This window comes from Vanessa tameamea, chromosome 7, assembly GCF_037043105.1.
Source record: "Vanessa tameamea isolate UH-Manoa-2023 chromosome 7, ilVanTame1 primary haplotype, whole genome shotgun sequence".
In the NCBI taxonomy this organism is placed as follows: domain Eukaryota; kingdom Metazoa; phylum Arthropoda; class Insecta; order Lepidoptera; family Nymphalidae; genus Vanessa; species Vanessa tameamea.
Window position 1 is genome coordinate 10,090,738 of NC_087315.1, and position 20,844 is coordinate 10,111,581.

The 20,844-nt window shown below is 35.1% G+C and overlaps 3 protein-coding genes across 4 annotated transcripts; 1 reads left to right on the forward strand and 2 right to left on the reverse strand.

Annotated features, from left to right (window-relative positions):
* The first annotated feature begins 440 nt into the window (after window positions 1-440).
* Window positions 441-2,358, forward strand: LOC113398342 (uncharacterized). Its single transcript, XM_026637053.2, has 5 exons — window positions 441-1,044; window positions 1,120-1,242; window positions 1,407-1,553; window positions 1,647-1,868; window positions 2,052-2,358. The coding sequence occupies exons 1-5, from the start codon at window positions 565-567 to the stop codon at window positions 2,334-2,336; spliced, it is 1,257 nt and encodes a 418-aa protein (XP_026492838.1). The 5' UTR covers window positions 441-564; the 3' UTR covers window positions 2,337-2,358.
* LOC113398335 (interleukin-1 receptor-associated kinase 4-like) lies at window positions 2,308-5,141 on the reverse strand. Of its 2 annotated transcripts, none has more exons than XM_026637039.2 (4): window positions 4,794-5,141; window positions 4,266-4,432; window positions 2,937-4,018; window positions 2,308-2,760 (listed from the first exon to the last, which is right to left on the reverse strand). In XM_026637039.2, the coding sequence occupies exons 1-4, from the start codon at window positions 4,952-4,954 to the stop codon at window positions 2,374-2,376; spliced, it is 1,797 nt and encodes a 598-aa protein (XP_026492824.2). In that variant the 5' UTR covers window positions 4,955-5,141; the 3' UTR covers window positions 2,308-2,373. The 2 variants fall into 2 exon arrangements, with proteins under 2 accessions (XP_026492824.2, XP_064071368.1); XM_064215298.1 differs by having other exon boundaries at window positions 4,266-4,442; window positions 4,794-4,895.
* Window positions 5,142-5,780: 639 nt separating this feature from the next.
* On the reverse strand, window positions 5,781-20,656 carry LOC113398322 (DNA polymerase zeta catalytic subunit). Its single transcript, XM_026636991.2, has 20 exons — window positions 20,517-20,656; window positions 20,213-20,334; window positions 19,899-20,027; window positions 19,703-19,797; window positions 18,625-19,406; window positions 17,035-17,209; window positions 16,859-16,953; window positions 15,614-16,773; window positions 15,373-15,498; window positions 14,619-15,303; window positions 14,244-14,435; window positions 13,775-13,895; window positions 12,949-13,193; window positions 12,371-12,528; window positions 11,294-11,431; window positions 10,912-11,049; window positions 10,604-10,794; window positions 6,867-7,094; window positions 6,349-6,565; window positions 5,781-6,025 (listed from the first exon to the last, which is right to left on the reverse strand). Exons 1-20 carry the CDS (start codon window positions 20,566-20,568, stop codon window positions 5,864-5,866), a joined length of 5,211 nt encoding a protein of 1,736 aa, XP_026492776.2. The 5' UTR covers window positions 20,569-20,656; the 3' UTR covers window positions 5,781-5,863.
* Window positions 20,657-20,844: the final 188 nt, after the last annotated feature.

Consider the following 20,844-nt stretch of genomic DNA (forward strand, 5'->3'; position numbering starts at 1 on the left):
AAAGTAATATAGAAAAAATATATGCGAAGTGATGTAAGTAATAAACTAATTACTACTTGCACTGTTATATACAGTTGGTTATATACCAACTGGCACGTTTAATTTTATCTTCTAATATTCTTGATGAAATAAATGCAAGCTTTTGACACTAATTTTTTCATGAATCTGATTGTGACTCATAAAAATATAATATTTTTCTGATCTAGATATATTTCACATCTGAATTCAAAACTTAAACATACCTACCATGATTTTCAAATAAATTGCAGTTGTTTCTTGTTTGAGGTCTGACGTTGACGGTAAAACAAATCTATTGTAGTTGTTGCTTGAATTTTGTTAGCGGATAAAACAAAAACTGGCATCCCTGATTATATTATTGTTGTTATTGACTTAAAATTTGACTCATATGTTCATATAAAGTCAATTGACAATTGAAAAAAATATATTCAATTGGATATATACCGACATAATTGATTTATATTTTAATATTTAAGTGTACAAGTAAATTATCAATACACCTTCACATTAAGATAAAGATCACTCAGTGTTATTAATTAATTTCCGATGAAAATTGATACAATGAAGTATATTTCAGAATTATTAGAAAGTATCAATCGTTGCTTATTACCAAAATTGGATTTAAATTTCGAAGAAAGAACAACTCACATAGAATTTGATATAAGGAATAAGAATTTAAGACATAACTTTCAATTATTGGAACAATGCTTAGGTGATTTAGATATATTAAAAACAAAGGAGACTTCAGCAATAATATCATCATTACTGATATTGTATAAAGAACTCACTTGTGACTGTCCATGGAATAACGAAAACACACAGGAATATTCTAAAAAATTAAACATTTACTTTGAGCTATTGTGTGGTTTACGGTTAGATAATATATTACAGCAGAATACAAATTTTGATGTACAAGAAATATATGATAAATCACTTGATGTTTTGCATGATAAACTTACTTATGATAATTTTAAGAAATATCCTGGGCAAATTGAAGTTTACTGCTCAATTGTAAAAGATTTAAGAGTAAGTTATCTTATAGTTTATTGATAAATTTTATTGAACATATAAAACCTTTGATTTGATGGTTATGTTTTTCAGAAATACAAAGTAGGTTTAAAACCACAAAAGATATTTCCTGCTTCACTGTTATTAATTGATGATTACATCAATACAAATAGAAGTAAAGGATTAATATGTTGTCTATCAATACTAAGATGTTTGGTATGTTATTGTATAAAAAGTTTGTAGTGATATTGTTACTCGCTTTCTGTGTCTGCACATTTTTAACCTCAATATTTGCAGCATTAATTTGCCTTAATTTTGCTTGTTAACTAGCCAAATGCAAATTAATAATTACATTTGCTTTTTTACTTTCATTTCCACAGGAGTATAAAGATTTTGATGGTGGAAATTACTATGAAGTTGTATATAGGAGTTTAAAGAAAACATTCATCGAGAAAGATGCGGACATTACAAAATTGACACATGCTTGCTTATTGGAATTGTGTAGAATGTTTCCATCTGATGTGAAGGTATGAATTTTTCTAAATTGGTATTGGTAAAAACATTATATTTTCTTGAAATATATTTTTTAGTATCAGTTATTAAACAAGTTTTAATTTTAGAATGCTAAGCTGGAGGAGATGTACACTGGGATCCTAGATCAGTTATATACAGAATCTAATTTACAGAGGAAAGCGGAATGTTTTAAATTCACTAAACATATTATTCAATTACACAAAATCAATTGTGTTAGTAAAAATATTTTCAGAACAATTATTTGTGACAGTTTAGATGTGTGCACGAATGAGGCTGTTGCTGAAATCCTTTTGCCTAGTACATTACAGGTATGAATTATAAAGTTTTTTAAAATGTATCATAAACAAACAGTCTTTGGAGAAATCTTTTTTTTTACTACATCACTGATTTTATAAAATCTGAAATAATGCTTAAATTAATCTCATTATATGAAATGAATAACATTAATTAATTATTATTATACAGATTATTGTAATTAAATTTTTTTTCAGTGCTTGGAAGAATGGATTAGATATTGTTGGTGTATATGGAAGCTGCATTCTGATCACAAAATAATTTCTATTCTTTTCAAAGTGTTATATGCATGTAAAGATGAAGATTTAGCCACACACATGCAAAAACTTCTAATTACATTGATTACTCTCTGTAAAACTGATGAACAAGAACAAATTATTGCTGATTTAGAGAAAGCTATTGATATGGAAAATAATGATTTCAATACACGTGTAGAAACAATAAAACAAGAAATTTATGTTAATGAATGTATATTTGAATAAAATATATCACATTTAAAAGTTATTTCTAATTTAAAAATTAATTCTTTATTCTGTATAAAATATTGGCAACCTCGGTTATAGTTGGTCTGCTTTTCCTATTGTATTCTAAGCAATTTTGAGCTAGATTATAAACTTCATTTGCTTTAGTCCAAGTTTCAACTGAAGAATCTAATAAATGACTTATATCATTATTAATAGAGTTTTCTTCAACATAATGTTTAATATTTAAATTCTCTCCATCGTTAGCAACAATTGGTTTTAAACCAGTAAGTAGTTCCAATAATACAATACCAAAACTGAATATATCAATCTTTTGTGTTATAGTACCATGGATGCCTTCAGGAGCCATATATGCTGAAGTACCCATGGGACAAGTTGTCACGAATGTCGAATCATATTGCTTGGCTAATCCAAAGTCGCATAACTGTAACAAAAGAATTAGTTTTAATAATAAAAATAAGGATACTCACTGTTTAACATTAAACATTTGTTATCTATAAAAAAATACACTAATATATATAATTAATATAATACAAATATTATAGTAATATAGTAAAAATATGTCATATGTTTTTAAACTATAATGAAAAGATGTTTTACCTTAGGTACAAATTCTTTTGTTAGAAGAATATTAGCTGTTTTAACATCCCCATGAACAAAATTCTTAATAGTGTTCTGTGAATCAATTTCACCTACAATTCCTAAAATTTCACTGTTATCTTTACTTTGTAAAGGTTTTTCACTAGTGTGCAAATATTTCAACCCTTCAGCTGTCCCTATCATTATATTAATTCTTTGAATTTCGCTTAAAATCTTTGCTTCAATGTTTTGTTGTAAAGAACCTCCATCTATATATTCACAAACAATACATGGTGCTGGACCATCTTTCGAAAATCCTATTATGGGAACAATGTTATTGTGTCTAAACTGTGAAAGGTATTTCACTTCTGTATTAAAAACTGTCATTGCAATATCAGGTTTACGGTGAATTTGTAGGTGACTGTGAGCTTTTTTAACAGCAAGTAATCCATACTTGAAATGATTGCCAACAAACACATCTCCAAAGCCTCCACTTCCGATTCGTCCCATCAAACCATTAGGACCATTGTACAGTGTTTCAGAAAAGTTACCTGTGATAGTTTCTAATTGATTATATTCAAAGTGAGTTAAATTTTCATCTTGAAGTATAGCACTGTCTATTCTCATGGAAATATTAATATCTGGAAATGATGTCTGATATATGTTGGGATTGTTCTTAATATTATTACTTTTACTAATAGTTTTACTTTCATAACTTGTATTAGAAATATCTGAATCTGTGTATGTGTAACTTAAACGATCAATAGATTGGTTACTTTTTGACTTTAACATAGCACTAATATCTGGCACATTCATAGACACTTGTGTTTGTTGCTGTTCTTTGGAGAATTTAATAAAATCACTTTCAGATTTTTGATTGTCAACATTATATGTTTCTCTTATACCATTCTTGGAAAATTCAATCATATCACTTGCGGACTTCATCTGCCTCGTTGTTTTGTTACACATTTCATTAAATTTAGACTTGTTTACTGAACCCATATTATTAAATCTTTGTTCCATACTTTCATCATTTAACATTTCTGTAACATTTGTTGTAATAGGTGCAGCTGGGCCATATGTTGGACGTTCAGGTAACGATTCTGCATAAAAAATTGTTCAACAAAAATTAGTAAAAACATAAAATAACATCTTTATAATCTGCCTTTAGAATAAACTAAAGTGAATAGTGATCAGGATGGTAATAAGGAAAACAGTAAGCCAAAACATTAATAAGAATTTAATGTTAAATTTTGATAAAAAAAAATGGTTGGGAAGTATGCTAAAAGGCAGTGATGGTCTACCCTATTGAATGTGTACTGGTCATTATTATCATAGCAAAAATGATACCTTGTAACATTTGAGCAATTTCATCAGCTGCTCTGTACATTTGAGCTTCTTTTAAAATATTTTTCAAGTGTGTCAGTGTTGGTCGCACTCTACCTGATGTTCCCCACTCGTCCATTAGTATCTCTGTGCATTTCATATTATTTGCTTTAGCATACTCTTCGATCATTCTGGAATGACCTAGATATTATTTAATCACTCTTTAATTACTTTACTGTTGCCTTACTTTTAAACGATGCAACATATTAAAAGAGATTTTAAATTTCTTACAATCTCTTATTTGAATCAAGTATATGTTAAGAACATCACATTGATACTTGTACACATGTTCGTGTTAGAATTAATATGGATAATATTTAACACATACCAGAAAAAAAATAAGTTTAAAATTCATCTGTTTGACAGTTTAAATATATTCTACATTGAAAATTTAGAAATTATATTATTATATTGTATAATAATATAGCTGAACACAGCTAGTCTATTGATAACTAGTTATTTGTGAATTGTACGAAAACAATGTATACAGACCTTATGTGTTCATTATTGTATTTGGATCCAATACTGTCGCATTGTAAGCTTTTGGGTATAATCGACATGAATTTTTTCCAATCATCGTTGATCTCTAGAATATTTACAACTTTACACAGTGCGTCGGCAGGTAACTTGCGAAGTTCGACGTTTTTATACATGATTGATGCAATTTTCTTCCAGATATAACTTTTTCTACAATTCTAATAAATATGTCTTTTAAAGTACTGGTTGACGCTTACTTGATCTTGAATAACAATTATGAACAGGAAAAGTATTCATAACAAAATTTACATTTAGCAAAGAGGGAAATCCCTGTTATTGTAATTTATTACGTCAGTCACGACTAGCGAGTGGACTGTCTGATAATTCATCATAATAAAGAATGACATTCAATTATCAATGTCAACTTAATGACATTGACATATGAATAAAAAAAAACTTATAGCTATGACTATGATACTTAAATATTTGCTAGCGGTGAGTAAAACAGAATTTACATTCACAAGTGGCATACTGATCTTATTTAGCAATCAAATTAAGTAAAGTCATTTCTTTATTTTTTCTTAAGCCAATCATGCCGTTGTAAGAGAAATTAAATATTGTTTTTATTGCCAATATGGAACCAAATTTGGGAACTAAGACGTCATGTCCCTCCCTCAAACCAGAACACATCCAATACTAAGTATTGTTGTTTGCCGGTAGAATGATGAATTGGCAGGTTTGCATAAAGTCCTACCACCATTTAAATTTTTATTTAAGTCAACTACGCCGGACATATTTTAACGCACTCGTAAAAATAAAGGTTGCAGCTATACAGGGTTATTGGTAATTCGACGTATTCTCGTTAGGAGGTGCAAATTTTTGTAGTTGCATTATTGACGTATTTTGAAGAAATCTAAAAAACGTGATAACTCAAAAATGGTTCACTTTTGCATCATGCATATGGGGGTTAAAATTATCGCAAATAGTCACCCCTATCACCTGTATATAACACTTCTTTATTCATCTTACTTGTATATTAAATAACATAATTTCATAAAAACGTAATTAATCTATAAAAATTGTTACTAGAAATCTAAGTTCTCTTTCATATAAGCAGGCGGTAAATTAGCCGTTATTTCTCGCACGTGTTCTATCTTCTGTTGAGATGACACTCGACTCCAAAGCACTGGACACTCTGTATTTTCGCATTTTAAATAGAGTTGATGATTACAACACGATTTGCATATCTGAAAATTAGTAAACAAAATCAGGAACATATTTCCTAAGAATATTGAGAAGTACATCGGGTAATCAGCTATAAGTGAAATAAGTAATAATAATAAAATTGAAACTTGCGGTTTCCAATTTAATTTTTTTTTCACCATTCGGGTCTTTTACAATTTACAAAAAAACCGTATATTTCAAAATACAGCTGTGCGTTCGAGTCGGAACAGCGTTAGTCTATGTACTCGCAGTGTAAGTCCATAATATAAACAATTACAAAATTCCTGATAAAGAAAAAGAACGTGTGCGGGAGGGGGCTCTATAGTTAATTAATATAGTGAAATACCTGAAGGCACTGGTGCTGCTGTCGGTGCGCCCGCGCCAGCTTGTCGGCGACGGCGGCGGCGGAGGCGCGCGGGCGGGCGGCGCAGCGCGCGCACAGCGAGCGCGTGCCGCGCGCGCCGCACACCGCGCAGCGCCCGCGCTGCATGTAGCGCGCTATGCCGCCAGAACTGCCCGCTCGCTCTATCTGTGCCTCGCGACTCCAGCCGATTTCTTGCCACCTGTTTTTAACCGACTTTAAAAATTAATGGGTTTTCATAGGTGTGATTTTCTTAGAAACTAAATAAACGACATAATATATGCTTTCAGTTTAAGCAATTTATAAAGTTAAAGACTGATTTTATACTTTTAATGATTTATTATAGAACAGCTAATAATAATAAATGATCTTGAAACAAGTCGATTATTTTTCCAAAAAAAATAATATATACTACATACAAAGGGATACAAAGCTTCTATGGTCGAAAAAATGTGCACCCAGAAGAAAATAAATTTAAAGCAAAAACGAAATATATATCGCACCACTTGAAGACGTCGACGCCTAGCAGCGACAGACAGCGATTCAAGGGCGGCAAGAGCACGCGGGTGGCGTAGTACGGCACGTGTGGCGCCAGCGCGGCGTCGCGCAGCAGCTCGGGCGGCGCGCGCGCCAGGCGCACGAGCGGCGTGTGCGGCGCGCCCGCGCAGACCTGCCACGACACGCGCTCGCCCGCCCGCGGCGCCGAGCGCCCGTCGCGCGACAGCCACCGTCTGCAAGTACGGCTTCGTCAACACTCATGACTACGGACTACGGACTAATAAACGTATGCGACACGAATTCCTAATAACAGGGACAACTTAGTAAAAGATTTTGAGAGTATGTAAAGAGTGGATATGGTGCTTAATGCTTGTAATTCCAAAATACTAACCAACGACAAAACTTTAAAGTTATATTCGTAAATTTTCAAATGTTAGAGTTATGTGTCTAGGTAAGTCAGTACCTTTAAAATAATAAACATTCACTGACAAAGAAGATAAAAATGTAGCTGGGAACACATTTTAAATCGTATAACAGGCAATGATCCTACCATTTTTGATATATTATGCTTGTCTATAGACCCTCTGGTCTATAAACACAGAAGAATAAAAAAAAATGAAAAAAGAACACTGGCTGTATTTTTTGAATCAAATGATTACCTTTACTTACTTTCGAACTTTCAGACTCCGAGCTGCTACTGATTTTTTTCCGAGAAAAAAACCAATAACATCAAACCGACCTGGCAACTACTAAGATCTTATCATAGATACTACACACACACACACACACACATCAGCCCGCATTCGTCCACTGCTGGACATAGGCCTCTCCAAATGCACGCCACTGTGGTCTTTCTTCGGCAACTCGCATCCAGCTCCTGCCAGCCGTCTTGCGCAAATCGTCACCCCACCGTGCCTGAGGACGTCCTACACTACGTTTGCCGAGACGCGGTCTCCACTCTAGAACACGTTTTCCCCAACGGTTATCGGTTCTACGACAAATATGGCCAGCCCACTGCCACTTCAGCTTACTAATCCGGTGGGCTATGTCGATGACCTTGGTTCTCTGACGGATCACCTCATTTCTGATGCGATCCCTCAGAGATACTCCGAGCATAGCCCTTTCCATAGCACGCTGAGCGACTTTAACCCGGTGGACCAGCTTTGTCGTGAGTGTCCACGTTTCGGCTCCGTATGTCATGACGGGTAGGACGCACTGGTTGAAGACTTTCGTCTTAAGGCACTGTGGGATCGACGATGTGAAGATTCGTCGTAACTTCCCAAATGCTGCCCAACCTAGCTGAATTCTTCTATTCAACTCATCCTCAAAGTTGTTTCTACCTAATCGCAATGTCTGCCCGAGGTAGACATATTTTTGAACAACTTCGAGGACGGTACCGTGTATCGCAATCGGTTCCGGTAGAACATGTTCATTGAACATGACCTTGGTTTTATCCAAGTTCATCCGTAGGCCGATGCGCATAGAAGAATCAGCTAGCTCATTCAGCATCTGTTGTAGGTCCTGCAGCGTTTCTGCCATGATGACGATGTCGTCTGCGAATCTCAAGTGAGAGATGTACTCGCCATTGATGTTGATGCCACGCCCTTTCCAGTTCAGCGTCTTGAACATGTCCTCCATTGCATTAGTGAACAATTTGGGGGAAATAACGTCCCCTTGTCTCACTCCTCGATGCAATGGTATGGGATTCGTTTGCCGACTCTGTACTTGGACGGACATGGTGGCGGCCTTGTAGAGACATCTCATCACTTGGATGTATCGCCAATCAACTTGGCAACGCTGCAGGGACTCCAGAACAGCCCAGATTTCAACCGAGTCAAAGGCCTTCTCATAGTCCACGAATCCAAGACACAGGGGCCGATTATACTCATGGGACTTCTGTATAATCTGCCGCACTGTGTGGATGTGGTCTATGGTGCCGAATCCGCTCCGAAATCCGGCCTGTTCCGGGGGTTGGAATTCGTCGAATCTTCGCGCAAGACGGTTCGTGATCACTCTTGAAAACAGCTTATAGATGTGGCTCATTAGGGATATGGGTCGATAGTTCTTCAGCAGGGTCTTATCTCCCTTTTTGAAGAACAGGACGACCACACTCCTACTCCACGCCTCCGGAGTTCTCCCTTCGAAGAGGACAGAGTTATAAAGCTTCTGGAGCTCCCTCAGTACGGGTTTACCTCCTGCTTTCAATAGCTCTGTTGTAACGCCGTCCTCTCCAGGGGCTTTTCCATTTTTAAGCTGTTTAAGAGCAATCTCGATTTCGCCAATACTGACTTCTGGCAGGTCTTCGGTGAAATGGCGTGTTAATGTAGCTCGAGGATCCTCATTTTCGGGATCAGGTCGAGATGCATGCGATGCGTATAACCGGCCGTAGAAGTCCTCTACTTCCGAAAGAACTGCCGGCTTGGAAGAAACGACTTCTCCACTTGCTGTGGTCAACTTCGTCAGGTGACTTCTTCCAAGAGATTGTACGAACACCTTAGACCCCCGATTCTGCTCGATGGCTCTTTCAATCGTAAGAGTATTGGAGCACCGGAGGTCGTGTCGTACGCGCTTGCCGATCTCTTGGTTTAGTTGCCGTTTCTCGGACGAAGTGACAGGTGGGTTTTCACGTCGTTTCTTCAGTAGCCCTAAAGTCTCTTCCGAAAGTTTGGACTTTCTGCCCTTACGCTGCATGCTACAAAATCTCCTGCCTTCTTCCCTGAGAATTCTCACTACATTTTTGAGGTTCTGGTTTACGTCTGTTGTGGTTTTCATGGCAGCGAATCGGTTCTCCAGGTTTGACTGGAACGTTTCAGATCCCGCAATGGTTTGGAGCAGGGATGGTCGGAGTGTAGACTTCATCAGACGGACGCGCTCGGCCTTAAAATTGATATTCAGAGAGCCTCGGACAAGTCGGTGATCACTACCGGTATTGAACCTGTTGATCACTGAGACGTCTCTGAATATGTGCCTTTTGTCCGTCATGACGAAATCGATCTCATTTTTGGTCATAGTGTCGGGGCTTTGCCACGTCCACTTCCTTTGGGGCTGCTTCTTGAAGAAGGAGTTCATCAAGAAGAGCCCCTCCCGTTCGAGGAAGTTGACAAGCATTTGCCCCCTATGATTTCTGCTTCCAAATCCATGGGGTCCTACTACCGATTCGCTACAATTCTGTACTCCCACTTTAGCGTTGAAGTCCCCCATGACAACGTTGTAGTGGGTTTTCGTGGTGGAGTGGAGGGCCCTCGATATATCATCGAACATTTCCTCCACTTCATCGTCCGAGTGTGTCGAGGTCGGTGCGTACGCTTGCACCACCTTGAGGCTGTACCTCTCGGTGAGCTTTATAATGAGGTACGCTACCCTGTTCGACACACTGGAGATTTCCGTAACGTTGTCAGCTAGGGACTTATTAACCAGAAACCCAACGCCTCCTTGGGATTGTTGGTCTCCCTCTCGGAAGTACATTAGGTGGCCCGATTCGAGGGTTACGGTGTCCTCTCCCTCTCTACGGACTTCACATAACCCTAATATGTGCCACCTAATTTTCCCAAGTTCCACCTCGAGTTGCGTTAGATGCGAGTCAAGCCGTAGCGTGCGTCCGTTGTACGTCGCCAGGGTCAGTCGGTTGTGGTGGCCTCCCGTAGCCCGGTGATTCTTAGCACCCCCCGATAGATACTAAGATAATCCCAAAGACAATTACTAAGTTTAATAATAAATTGGACATATTCCTAACATTACTCACTTAGCGATCTCATTCGGAGGAGCAGCGGCACCTGGTCGATAACCATTTGGTCCATGATATTCTCGGGTGAAGAACAGCTCTTGTGGCGAAAGTGTGCCATCCGTTAGTTTCGACAATATGCCGCAAACGAGTTTTTTCACTCGAGACATGTCGCCCGTTTCGAATAATTCGCAGAGAGACCTTTGGAGTAGCTGCAAATAATATTTCGAATATTTATTATAAATCAAAATCAAATTAAAAAACCCAGGACCTAGGAAGTCCTAAATACAAATTTTTCACCTGAATATATTTTTTGAGCATTTACAAACCTTCACACCGGCTGGACATCCATCACGACGCACGGTCTCAATACCTTTAGCTTCGTATACTGGCTTCTCTTGTTCTGGACTCTCGTACATATAGCCAACGTACCGCTTCTTTGTTTGTAGAATACATGGTTGATAAACCTGTAACAAACAATTTTAAGTTTAGCCATTTGTAATTAACTAAAGACCGACATTACGTTAGACTATATTCATTGAAGGGGAATATTTTTAATAACATATTTAAATGATGAATTTACTTTTGTTTTATTAATTTTAAATGGAATTCAGTTGAAAAACTAAATTCTGCTAAAGATATAAGATTAAATTCATATAACGATCCATATTCTCATTGGGCTTCTAACGAAAAAAGTAGTTCTCTTGTCACCTTCTCTAACTTCAAGGCGACCGGCGACGGGTTGTCGGCGGTGACTGCGTCCGCTATCTGACGTCCGATATCAAAGGCGTCCGCGCGAGAGCCGCCCGGCACCAACACGAACATGGAGTCCGTGTCACCGTACACTACCTAAAAAAAGATAAATTTTATTACTTGATGGTGGTTATTTCAACCCACTCTTAAGCACAAGCGCGCCAGAGTGCAAGAAGTTTTCTGGCGATTTCTCCTCATCAAAAAAGTTTTTAAGAGATATCTTGGACCGCTTCATAGTTGGGTCAAATCGTGACCATCATCGACGAGTCCCCTCCTCCCTAATACACGCATGCGCCCTTGTGTTTTGCAAACCTTATATCCTGGACTAAGAATGAGAGCCTGGGTGATCTGATTGAGAATGTGGTGGTTGGACTAAATCCCTACTAACTATTAACACCGTAACTTATTTATTTAAAAAATATTTTTTGCTCTGCGTATGTTTACGGTTTGTCCTTCAGACATCATTGATTTGACATTCGAAAGAAGGAGACAGGATTTTTTAACTAATCATTAACAGTCTAAGTATTTATTGCTCCAAAAACAATTGCTGACAACTTTATAAGCTGTACAAATCCAAAAGTCAGATATCATGATCAATCAAACAAACACACTCGTACACGAGCAGAATTTATTTCACGTTGCGAGGAAGAACTGTGTGATACTTCAACTTACATATATTACAGGCTGAACAAAATTGCTAATTCTGCAATATATTTTTAACATTAGACCAATACTGAAAAACGTTATCAGAACAAAAGAAAAAGAAAATATGATTATACCCTCCTGGGGTAAGTAGAGTTGTACCAAATTAATCTGCTAATAAACGACGTCTGTTTAATGCCTTTCATACATAGTTACTGCACACTTTTTACATTGGACTATAATTTTACGTAATCGTCCCTAATACTGTTGTCAAGAAAAAGATTCTGAAGATTTTCCAATTGGTCGTCGGAGTACATTACGACTAACAAATGAATACTTACTGAATATATTATAAAGATAAAAGATAGATAAATCAATCGATTTATAATATACCTTAGCATTCCATTTGCTTTTATTGACAAGTTGAATAGCTCGTTCTAGAGTTTCCCTGCCCTTAGCTACTACACTGTCGCCGACCTCCACACACGGCATGCGGCCGCTGAAGTTGGCCGCGGTGTAACCGTACGTAACGTTCGCTATTAGCTTTAATCCTGTAAGCAAATATTTATTTTATTTTAATATTGGTACGGAACATCTATTGCTAACGCTTGCCCGCATTTACTTGGTGGTAAGCCGAGTAATTGATTGTCTAATCGATATACCTTTAAATGAGTAACTTTTTAGAAGGCTAAGTACTAATATTCAATAGTCAACTACACTTAACGTAATCTAACGATGTATACATACATTATATACACATAATATTATGTATGTAACTTGTTGGTAAAATACCAATTTTTTTTTTATTAACACGAGCTCGGCTTCTCGGTTCTTTATTTATATCTCGATCGCAACGCCACCTACTAGGTTTTATCATATATTTTTAATATATATCGCTAGTCGAAGTCTAGTTTTTTATCGCACATCATAGTTTCATTTTCCATATGATTATATAACTAAAAGAAAAATACCCAACTGCCGCGAATGCATGGCCTTCTTGACGGCGTCGTCGGTCTGCAGCTTGATGCCGGCCTTGACGGCCTGGCGCGCGGCCAGGATGCGGCGCAGCAGCGCGGGCAGCACGCCGCGCCGCGCCGCCGCCTTCACGAAGCCCACGCCCACCGGCGACCAGTGCACCAGCTCCTTGCTCGACAGGCTTTCGAGCTTCTTCTGCGGTATTCTGAGACGCCAGGCTCCGAATTCGTATGGTGCGTCGCTGCAATTGATGTCTTATCATGGTGCGACGACAATAATCGATTTATTTATTTTAAACATAAAAAATACCTTATTATACAAAAGTGACGGGCGGAACTTTGTCAAAACATATCGAAAATGACAGTTCTCTTAAAATGAGCGTTAGAAAGGAATTTCTGGAACATACTTATCTAATTCTGGCAAAATCAAAAGCTTAAATAATATTTTCGCAGATTATATTCTATATACCTGTGGATATTTATGTATGTGTTCAACTGCAGGAATTGAGAACACAAACAATTAAAGTCTCGCGAGTTATCGAAGCGAGGTTGCGGACGTTACCGGTACCACCGTGTCTAAAAGATTTCATTCCATTTTGATTGTGCACGAATTATAGTTATTACAAGGGTGACTGAACACTCACCCTCCAGACCAATCGCGGCACAAGAGACATGATATCTTAGTTAGAGTTAGTTAGATAAGGACGAGTTAATAATTCAAGAAATGAAAATGTATTGTATATTCCTGGAGTTAAGAATTTGACAATCTTTACACTTCCAGTCTGTGCCTAAACTTTTTACGATCATGTCATATTTGCCTTACCCATTTATATTTTGGACTCTCCCGATGCATGTTGAAAAACAATAATTGTAAGCGATCATCATCGATGGATACAGACTTTGGAAATCCAGAACAATTACGGGATCGCTGTAAAAACGTGACTCTGTAACAAATAAACAGAGTTCTATGTATTCACTTGGTGATTGTCACTTTTGACTGAACCATAATTACGTAAAAGAATAACAATCAATAGCAATGCGTAATTATTTCTATCAACCCTCATGGATTTATAGGCTTAGAGCGTTGAAGAAATGGAGAAACACTATTCACCCTCAAAAAAACTTTATTATAACGCATCGTAACTTGTATAGTTTCATATAAATTAAACGATAACATAACATAATCTATTAACGTTAGTTTTTTACGTTTATTTAGAAAAAATAGACGTGGTAGTACACTACCTCCAAATTTAGTAAAAAGTATTTTGCTGAAATTGGTTTAGATTTCTAACCTGGTTCAAATATAAGTGGAAGGCATTCCGGTGCACGCATTTTAGCCCGTTGTTTCACAGTCGGTGATAATGCGACCAGATTGAGAGGTCTCGCAGCACGAAGCATTAGCGATTCCACCCTGAACTGTGATCCTCTTGACAATACTTCCCACCATTGCAGCCCGAACAGCCGAGCGAGTTCCGAGGTTCGGTCTGTGTAAATAGAGATTTTTTGTGTATTTTGATTGTGTAAAAAGATTTGATTGTGTAAATAGAGAAGAATTTAATAATAAATTCATATTATATGAATCCTCATCTCTTTTTACTTGATTTAATTTTTAAAGTTTAGGAGGTATTAATCAAATAACTATTTTTATCAAATTAAAGTACACTTACTTATCAGATCAAGTTTTTCCAACATTCTGACGGTTCCACTTAACTTTGTTAAATAATACTCAACAGGAATCCACCGCAATATTCTAGATTCATCCTTCCACCATTCAGCTAATTGAGAATAACTATATTTTGGCACTCTTTCATTCAATATCACATACATACAATTCTCAAAACTATAACTCGATAAAGCAAGTTCAAAGCGGAATAAACGCCACACATTAAACGTAATTCTCCCAATAACTCTTCCCTCTAATTCAGTCTCTTCATTTCTGTATCGTTTCTGGCGATTCTTTTCAGTTATTCTGGATATTTCTTTTATAAATTCAAGACCCAATACTTGAGCTCTTTCGACAATATATCCCCAAGAATTCATTTCGATTTCATATCCACACAAAATATCTGGATCATGAGTTTTAACGCAGTCTATAATCTTCTCTAGTAATTCATTCTCACTATTCAGATAAGTTATCTGGAAGTTAAACACGCATCTGCTTAAGAATTTTGGTTCTTTCATGTCGTCAACGACGAAAATCTGCGTGACATTTCTTTGCAATCTGTGATTTGGAGGGCAGTCATTAGTTACAGTCATAAATATGGCTTCTATTTGATCCTTTGTGGGGTCAGGATTCAAGTCTCCCCTGATAGATGTATGAACTTCTAAGAGCATGAGCGTAAGAAAATCAGTCTGAAAAATGACAACAATATTTACAAATGCTGTTGTTAAATGACGATACACTTAGAGAATTAGTTTTACCTCGACTGTTGGATTACTAAGTGTACTAAGTGTATTTTCTTTATTGGATTCACTATTTCCAAAGCAAAGAAATGCTCCATCTGGTTGCATTGTAATTTGTAGAGTGTTATTTAGCTCAGGATTTTCCTGTAATCGAAACAAAACATTTAGAAAGTTAGTATCCATATTATCTTATAGCAATAAGGCGGTTAAACCAAAAATAGCATAGATAATTTAAGAAACGAATTATGAAAAATATTACCTTTATTGTTACGTCCATACTAATGCTACTATTGAGCTCATTTAAATCATTTACTTGGGAGTTTTCTATTTTATCTATATTCACATTTATTTCCTTTTCCATGACAGTTTCTTTGTTTAATTTATCTTTGCTTTCCACCCATCGTATAACATCTTTACTTAACGGAGGACGTTTTAACGGTTCTAATATACATCGACGATTACTTGCTAATAATATTTTCATTGCGTCGGGTTTTGTTGATTCTTCGGTCATTTCATTCGTTTGTAAAAATAATAATTGACGCCAGTCTTCTAAGCTCGTAAAGTCTAGTACTTGACCAAATGGCTTTTGATCTTGTGATAATTTACTATTTAGTTTTAATACCATTTGACCTATTTCGACTTTGTCTCCGACATCTTTATGATTAGAATAATAAGGCTCAGCATTACTTATTTTTGGAATTCCATACTTTTCTAAAGTCGACATAATATAGTTTTTAGTGGGAGCTCTGATTTTAGGAATTAGTGTTATATCATTCAAACTACTCGTTGATACATACGTTTTTATTGGTGTATTTGAAATTGTTTCGCATTTGATATCAACTTTTTCTTTTTCTGCCGCTTTTACACCAATCGACTCTTTGTCCTCTGTTATTTGTGATTTATATTCTGCAACTGATAAATCAAACAAATGCGACTTGTCATAGAAACTTTCGATTCCCGTTTCATTTTCATCAAATGATGACTGATTAACCTCTTTATCAGAGCTGTTTGAGGATTCCTCTTGTTTTGGATTGCAAAACTTAATATTTGATGGGCCTGCTGTTGGTTCGAATTCATTTTGGATATCATACAAAATAGCTGCGTCCACATTAGTATTATGTTTGAAGCTAACTTTGGAGACTAAATTTACAATAGAATCTTCATCAACAGAAGCTTGTTTAATATACTCGTCACCGCATTGTTCTGTAAAAGATTTTGGTTCGGCCTTACATTTTCTTTTGATATGTAAATCTGAAATGTTCTCAATTGTCTCTCTAGAAACATTAATTTCCTCAACTTCATTCATATCGCTATCCTCGTTCTCTTTAGCTACGTTTGTTTCCACTTTTCTCTTATTTTTTGGCCTTGATAAACCTAATTTAAAAGATCTCATTTTTCTTTTTCTCACTTTCTTTACATCTATAAAAAGAAAATATTGATTTCAAACATATGTGATTCTTTGAGTTAAAAATTATAACATATATAATGCCCGATAATAATTTACGGTCGTCATCGCAAGTTCCATCCAATTGCGGTATACTAGCTCCATCCCAGAATGAATCATGCCAAGATTGAGAGCTTTCGCTATTCTCCAGGTTTCTGTAAATATTTAGTAACATATATTTTAAGGCAAAAATCATATATACTTACTTGTTAATTAACATTAAATTAGCGAAATACCTTTCAGGTGGATTTACAATGATTGTGTCGTCGTTGAATATCTGTGAATACTCTGCAGTGTCAGAATCTAAGTCTTCATCTTCATTTGCTGGTGTTCCCATGACGCTATCATCTTCCACAGCTTTTTCATCAAGATCTTGCAGCATATCGACTAGTTCTAAATCATCATTGTCCACTAAAAGATGCATCTGTCTCTATTAAATTTGGATCTCGACTGTTATTATAATAAATATTACTATTGCATTGCATTACTATAAAACACTCGTAAAATCCAGCGGTTCGGAAAGTAGATTTTTACTGAGAATTGTATACCGAAAACGGCAACAAACCCAGTAGTAACTCTTTTCCACCATTCTAATAACAGAGTATATCAGTAAAGTACAATAACATTTTTATGTATCTTATTACTAAGCCCCACGCTTTTTAGCTTTAATATAACCTTGTATTGAATAATATGCATTATTTTTCGATGTTTTATTGACATGAGCGTTAAATTTTTTAATAGGCCAAATTAAAACTAACAGGTATCTTAGTATAGAAACGAATACCATGGCCCAGGAAGGATCTTATAACTTCGCGGAAGTCGGAAACTAGGTGTTATTAGTTTACCTTTCTTCTTCGTGTCTATAATTACATCTAAATATCTATATTATTCTGAATATAAAAAACATTGTTGTAAACGTATTGTGAAACAACTGTAAGTATACCCACTCTATTAAAAACTCTCTATTGAATAGACCAAACAACTCTTTTTACAGGATGAAAGCAGTTTCTATATCTGTAGCGTTACCTTAAGCAAAATGCCGTAAAACATAATGTAATGAAAGTAACCAAAGTATACCAATCGAGCAAGGTCGACATCAGTTAGTAACTAACTTTTCTAACCGCGTATGCATTCGGATTCCACTGAAGTTTTGAGACACAATTGATTCCAAGAAATACTGCATTATTAGTTATATTAAGATTACTATTGTATCTGTGTCCTGCCAACTTTAAAAAATAATGAGATATCATCAGCAAACAACAATACAATCACAAATGCCTCTAAAATAAAAGGAATATAATCAACAAAAATAAAAAGGACCCAAAACTGGTCCTTGTGGAACTCTCATTCTTAGTACGAATCCGGAAGACTTTATTCAATTAATAAATACCTGTTGAAATCTTTCAATTGAAGTATGAAGCAATGAGATCAAGAACTTTACCATTAACACAGTAATGTTTAGCTTTTACTTTTCGTTTCGCGCTCTACCTCAATCATAATCAAATGCTTTGAATAAATCACAGAACACGCAATTGCACTCTGTGATCTCTCCGATGCATCGTAAATATAACTAATTAATGCCCTTCCTGCATCAGTTGTTTAGGGACCCCTAGTAAAACCGAATTGATTACTATGAGTAAGTGAACCAGAAGTGAGCCAGAAGTTTATTTAACTTTTTTTTTTTATATTTTGCTCTACGACGGAAGTATAGTACTATGCCTATAATTACACGAATCGATTTTGTTTCCAGTTTTTAGATTATTTGTTAATACACACCTATAATTTAGTGTGGAGGTGCCATTATGAGTAAACAAATCTATACTTACATAAAATTTGACTGTATCTAAGAGAGAAACTGCTATTTAATGCTATATCTTCATCAACTAATGTATCGTCAACATTATCGGTATATTCAGCTGTTTTTCTTATAGTTGAATTATTGCTTAAGCTGGTAACATCCTGGTGTATATGATGACTAATATCAGTAGCATTAAGTAACTGTGAATTTTCTGCACTTTCAGCTGGATAATTAACTAACTCTTCATTAGCTTCATTAGTAATTCCTTTAGGTTTATCTATTGCATTAGACACTTTATTATGCATGATTTGCTCAAATTTACTGTGTGTATCTGTTTCTTTAAGATTTATCCTCCCTTGTGACAGTGATTTTGAAGACATGGATATGTTAAGTTTTTTTCTTCTTTCCAGTTCCTGATTCCATACTTCTTCAAGTCCTGGGTTTTCAATACCGTCACCCCTGCCTATTCTTTGTCTATTTAATATATGTGAAGCAAAACAATCAGCTTCATAATAACAACTACTCTCAGGTTTTAAACTTAATTCACTAGATCCTGCTGGTTCATCACTATACTGGGACACACCAGATTTACGAAACTTAGCAGTTTGCAAATCAATATTGCTCATTCCAAACAGGTTAAAATCTATGAAAAATTGTAATGTGAAATTAAGATGGGCCTCATGAGGTTGTAAGGCTTGGCCTAATATGGCTCCATTGCTGCACAATTCAACTGCTTGTTTAATAAGACCAGGATTATATAAGAATATTTTCAAAAACAGATGTACTTTGTCATGAAATCCATAGAATGGTCTGAAATAAATAGTTATAGCTATAAAACTTAAGTATATAAAGTTAAAGCTTAACTAAATGTAGTCTTTTGTTCAATCTCATACTCTTAATTAAAAAGTTATCATTAGTAATTAATAAGTTATAAAAGAAACAATAGCTTTATTTTATTTATTTTAAATAAATAGTAATAATTCAATGGATTTGAGTGAAATAATATTTTTTTTAAAAAAGAACATAACTGTTATTTTTTTTGTTATTGTACAAGGTAGCAAGCAAATCAGCAGTATAAGAAAAATTACGTCAAAAGCTGAACTTACAATCCCTTTACAAGTGTTATTTTATACACATGTTGATTAGTCGATGTTGCTTGTTTTAAAGCAATATTTAAAGCTTTATCCAGACTGGCAGCAATCTAAAAAAAAATTACATTAAATAATATACAATATTTATCAATAATCATTATGTTATATTGTTGTTTTTTTTTGTATAATATAGCCCATTTTGTACACTTACTTGGTACAAAAATTGTGGTTCTGGATTTGGTGTAGGGCATGGTATGTAAAAATAAGGAAATACCCCATGTATATGTAAACATGCTTTATATCCTTCGGATGTAGAGCCAAATATTCTTAAGATTGGTACCTGTGAGAGATAGTAAATGAAGTTTATCATTTATGTATAGTGTTTTAATACACCAAAAATTAGAAACCAATTCACTGTATTAGGGATAAAAATAGTCACTAAGTTTATATAAGAAAATTGTTAAAAATTATAATTTAAAAAATATGTCATGTTATATTAGTAATTACTTACTACAAATTCTTTACCTGTTTTATGTCAGAGCCTCGAAATTCAGAATATATAACATCTAACCCTGGTAATGGTCTTGTAAGATAATGATCGCAAACAACTATCCGAACTGAAAATTCTGGTTTTATATCTGTTATCGCTGAAAATAACAATATAATATATAACGAAAGAAATACTAAAGACAATCTAAATTGCTAATTTACTAATGTCTGTCTTAAAAGTTATATTATAGTACAAAAATAATAGAATATGTAAGTTTACTATTATATTTAATTATTACTATTATATTTAATTAAATGTTTTAATAAAGTAGATTATTACTTAATTCATTAATTTTGTCCGTGTCACCTTCGTCTCTAAGGCTGTCTAACATATTTGTATTTTGTAATGTTTGTTAAATTTAAATAGTTATTATTTCAATTCAATCTTGTACAAACTTGTCGATAATGTGCAGTACGTAACATCTTTCGTATTTTTTTACATTTTAAAACACATTAAAACTAAAAAAATATAATAGTTTATTGATATCAGATCATTTTATTTGTACAATGTTTTGAAGTAAATTAGAAAAAAAATGAGGAAAGGGAATAAAATTGTATTTGTTCGTTGACGAACTTTGTGACTTTGACAATTTGACTCGATCTCAATG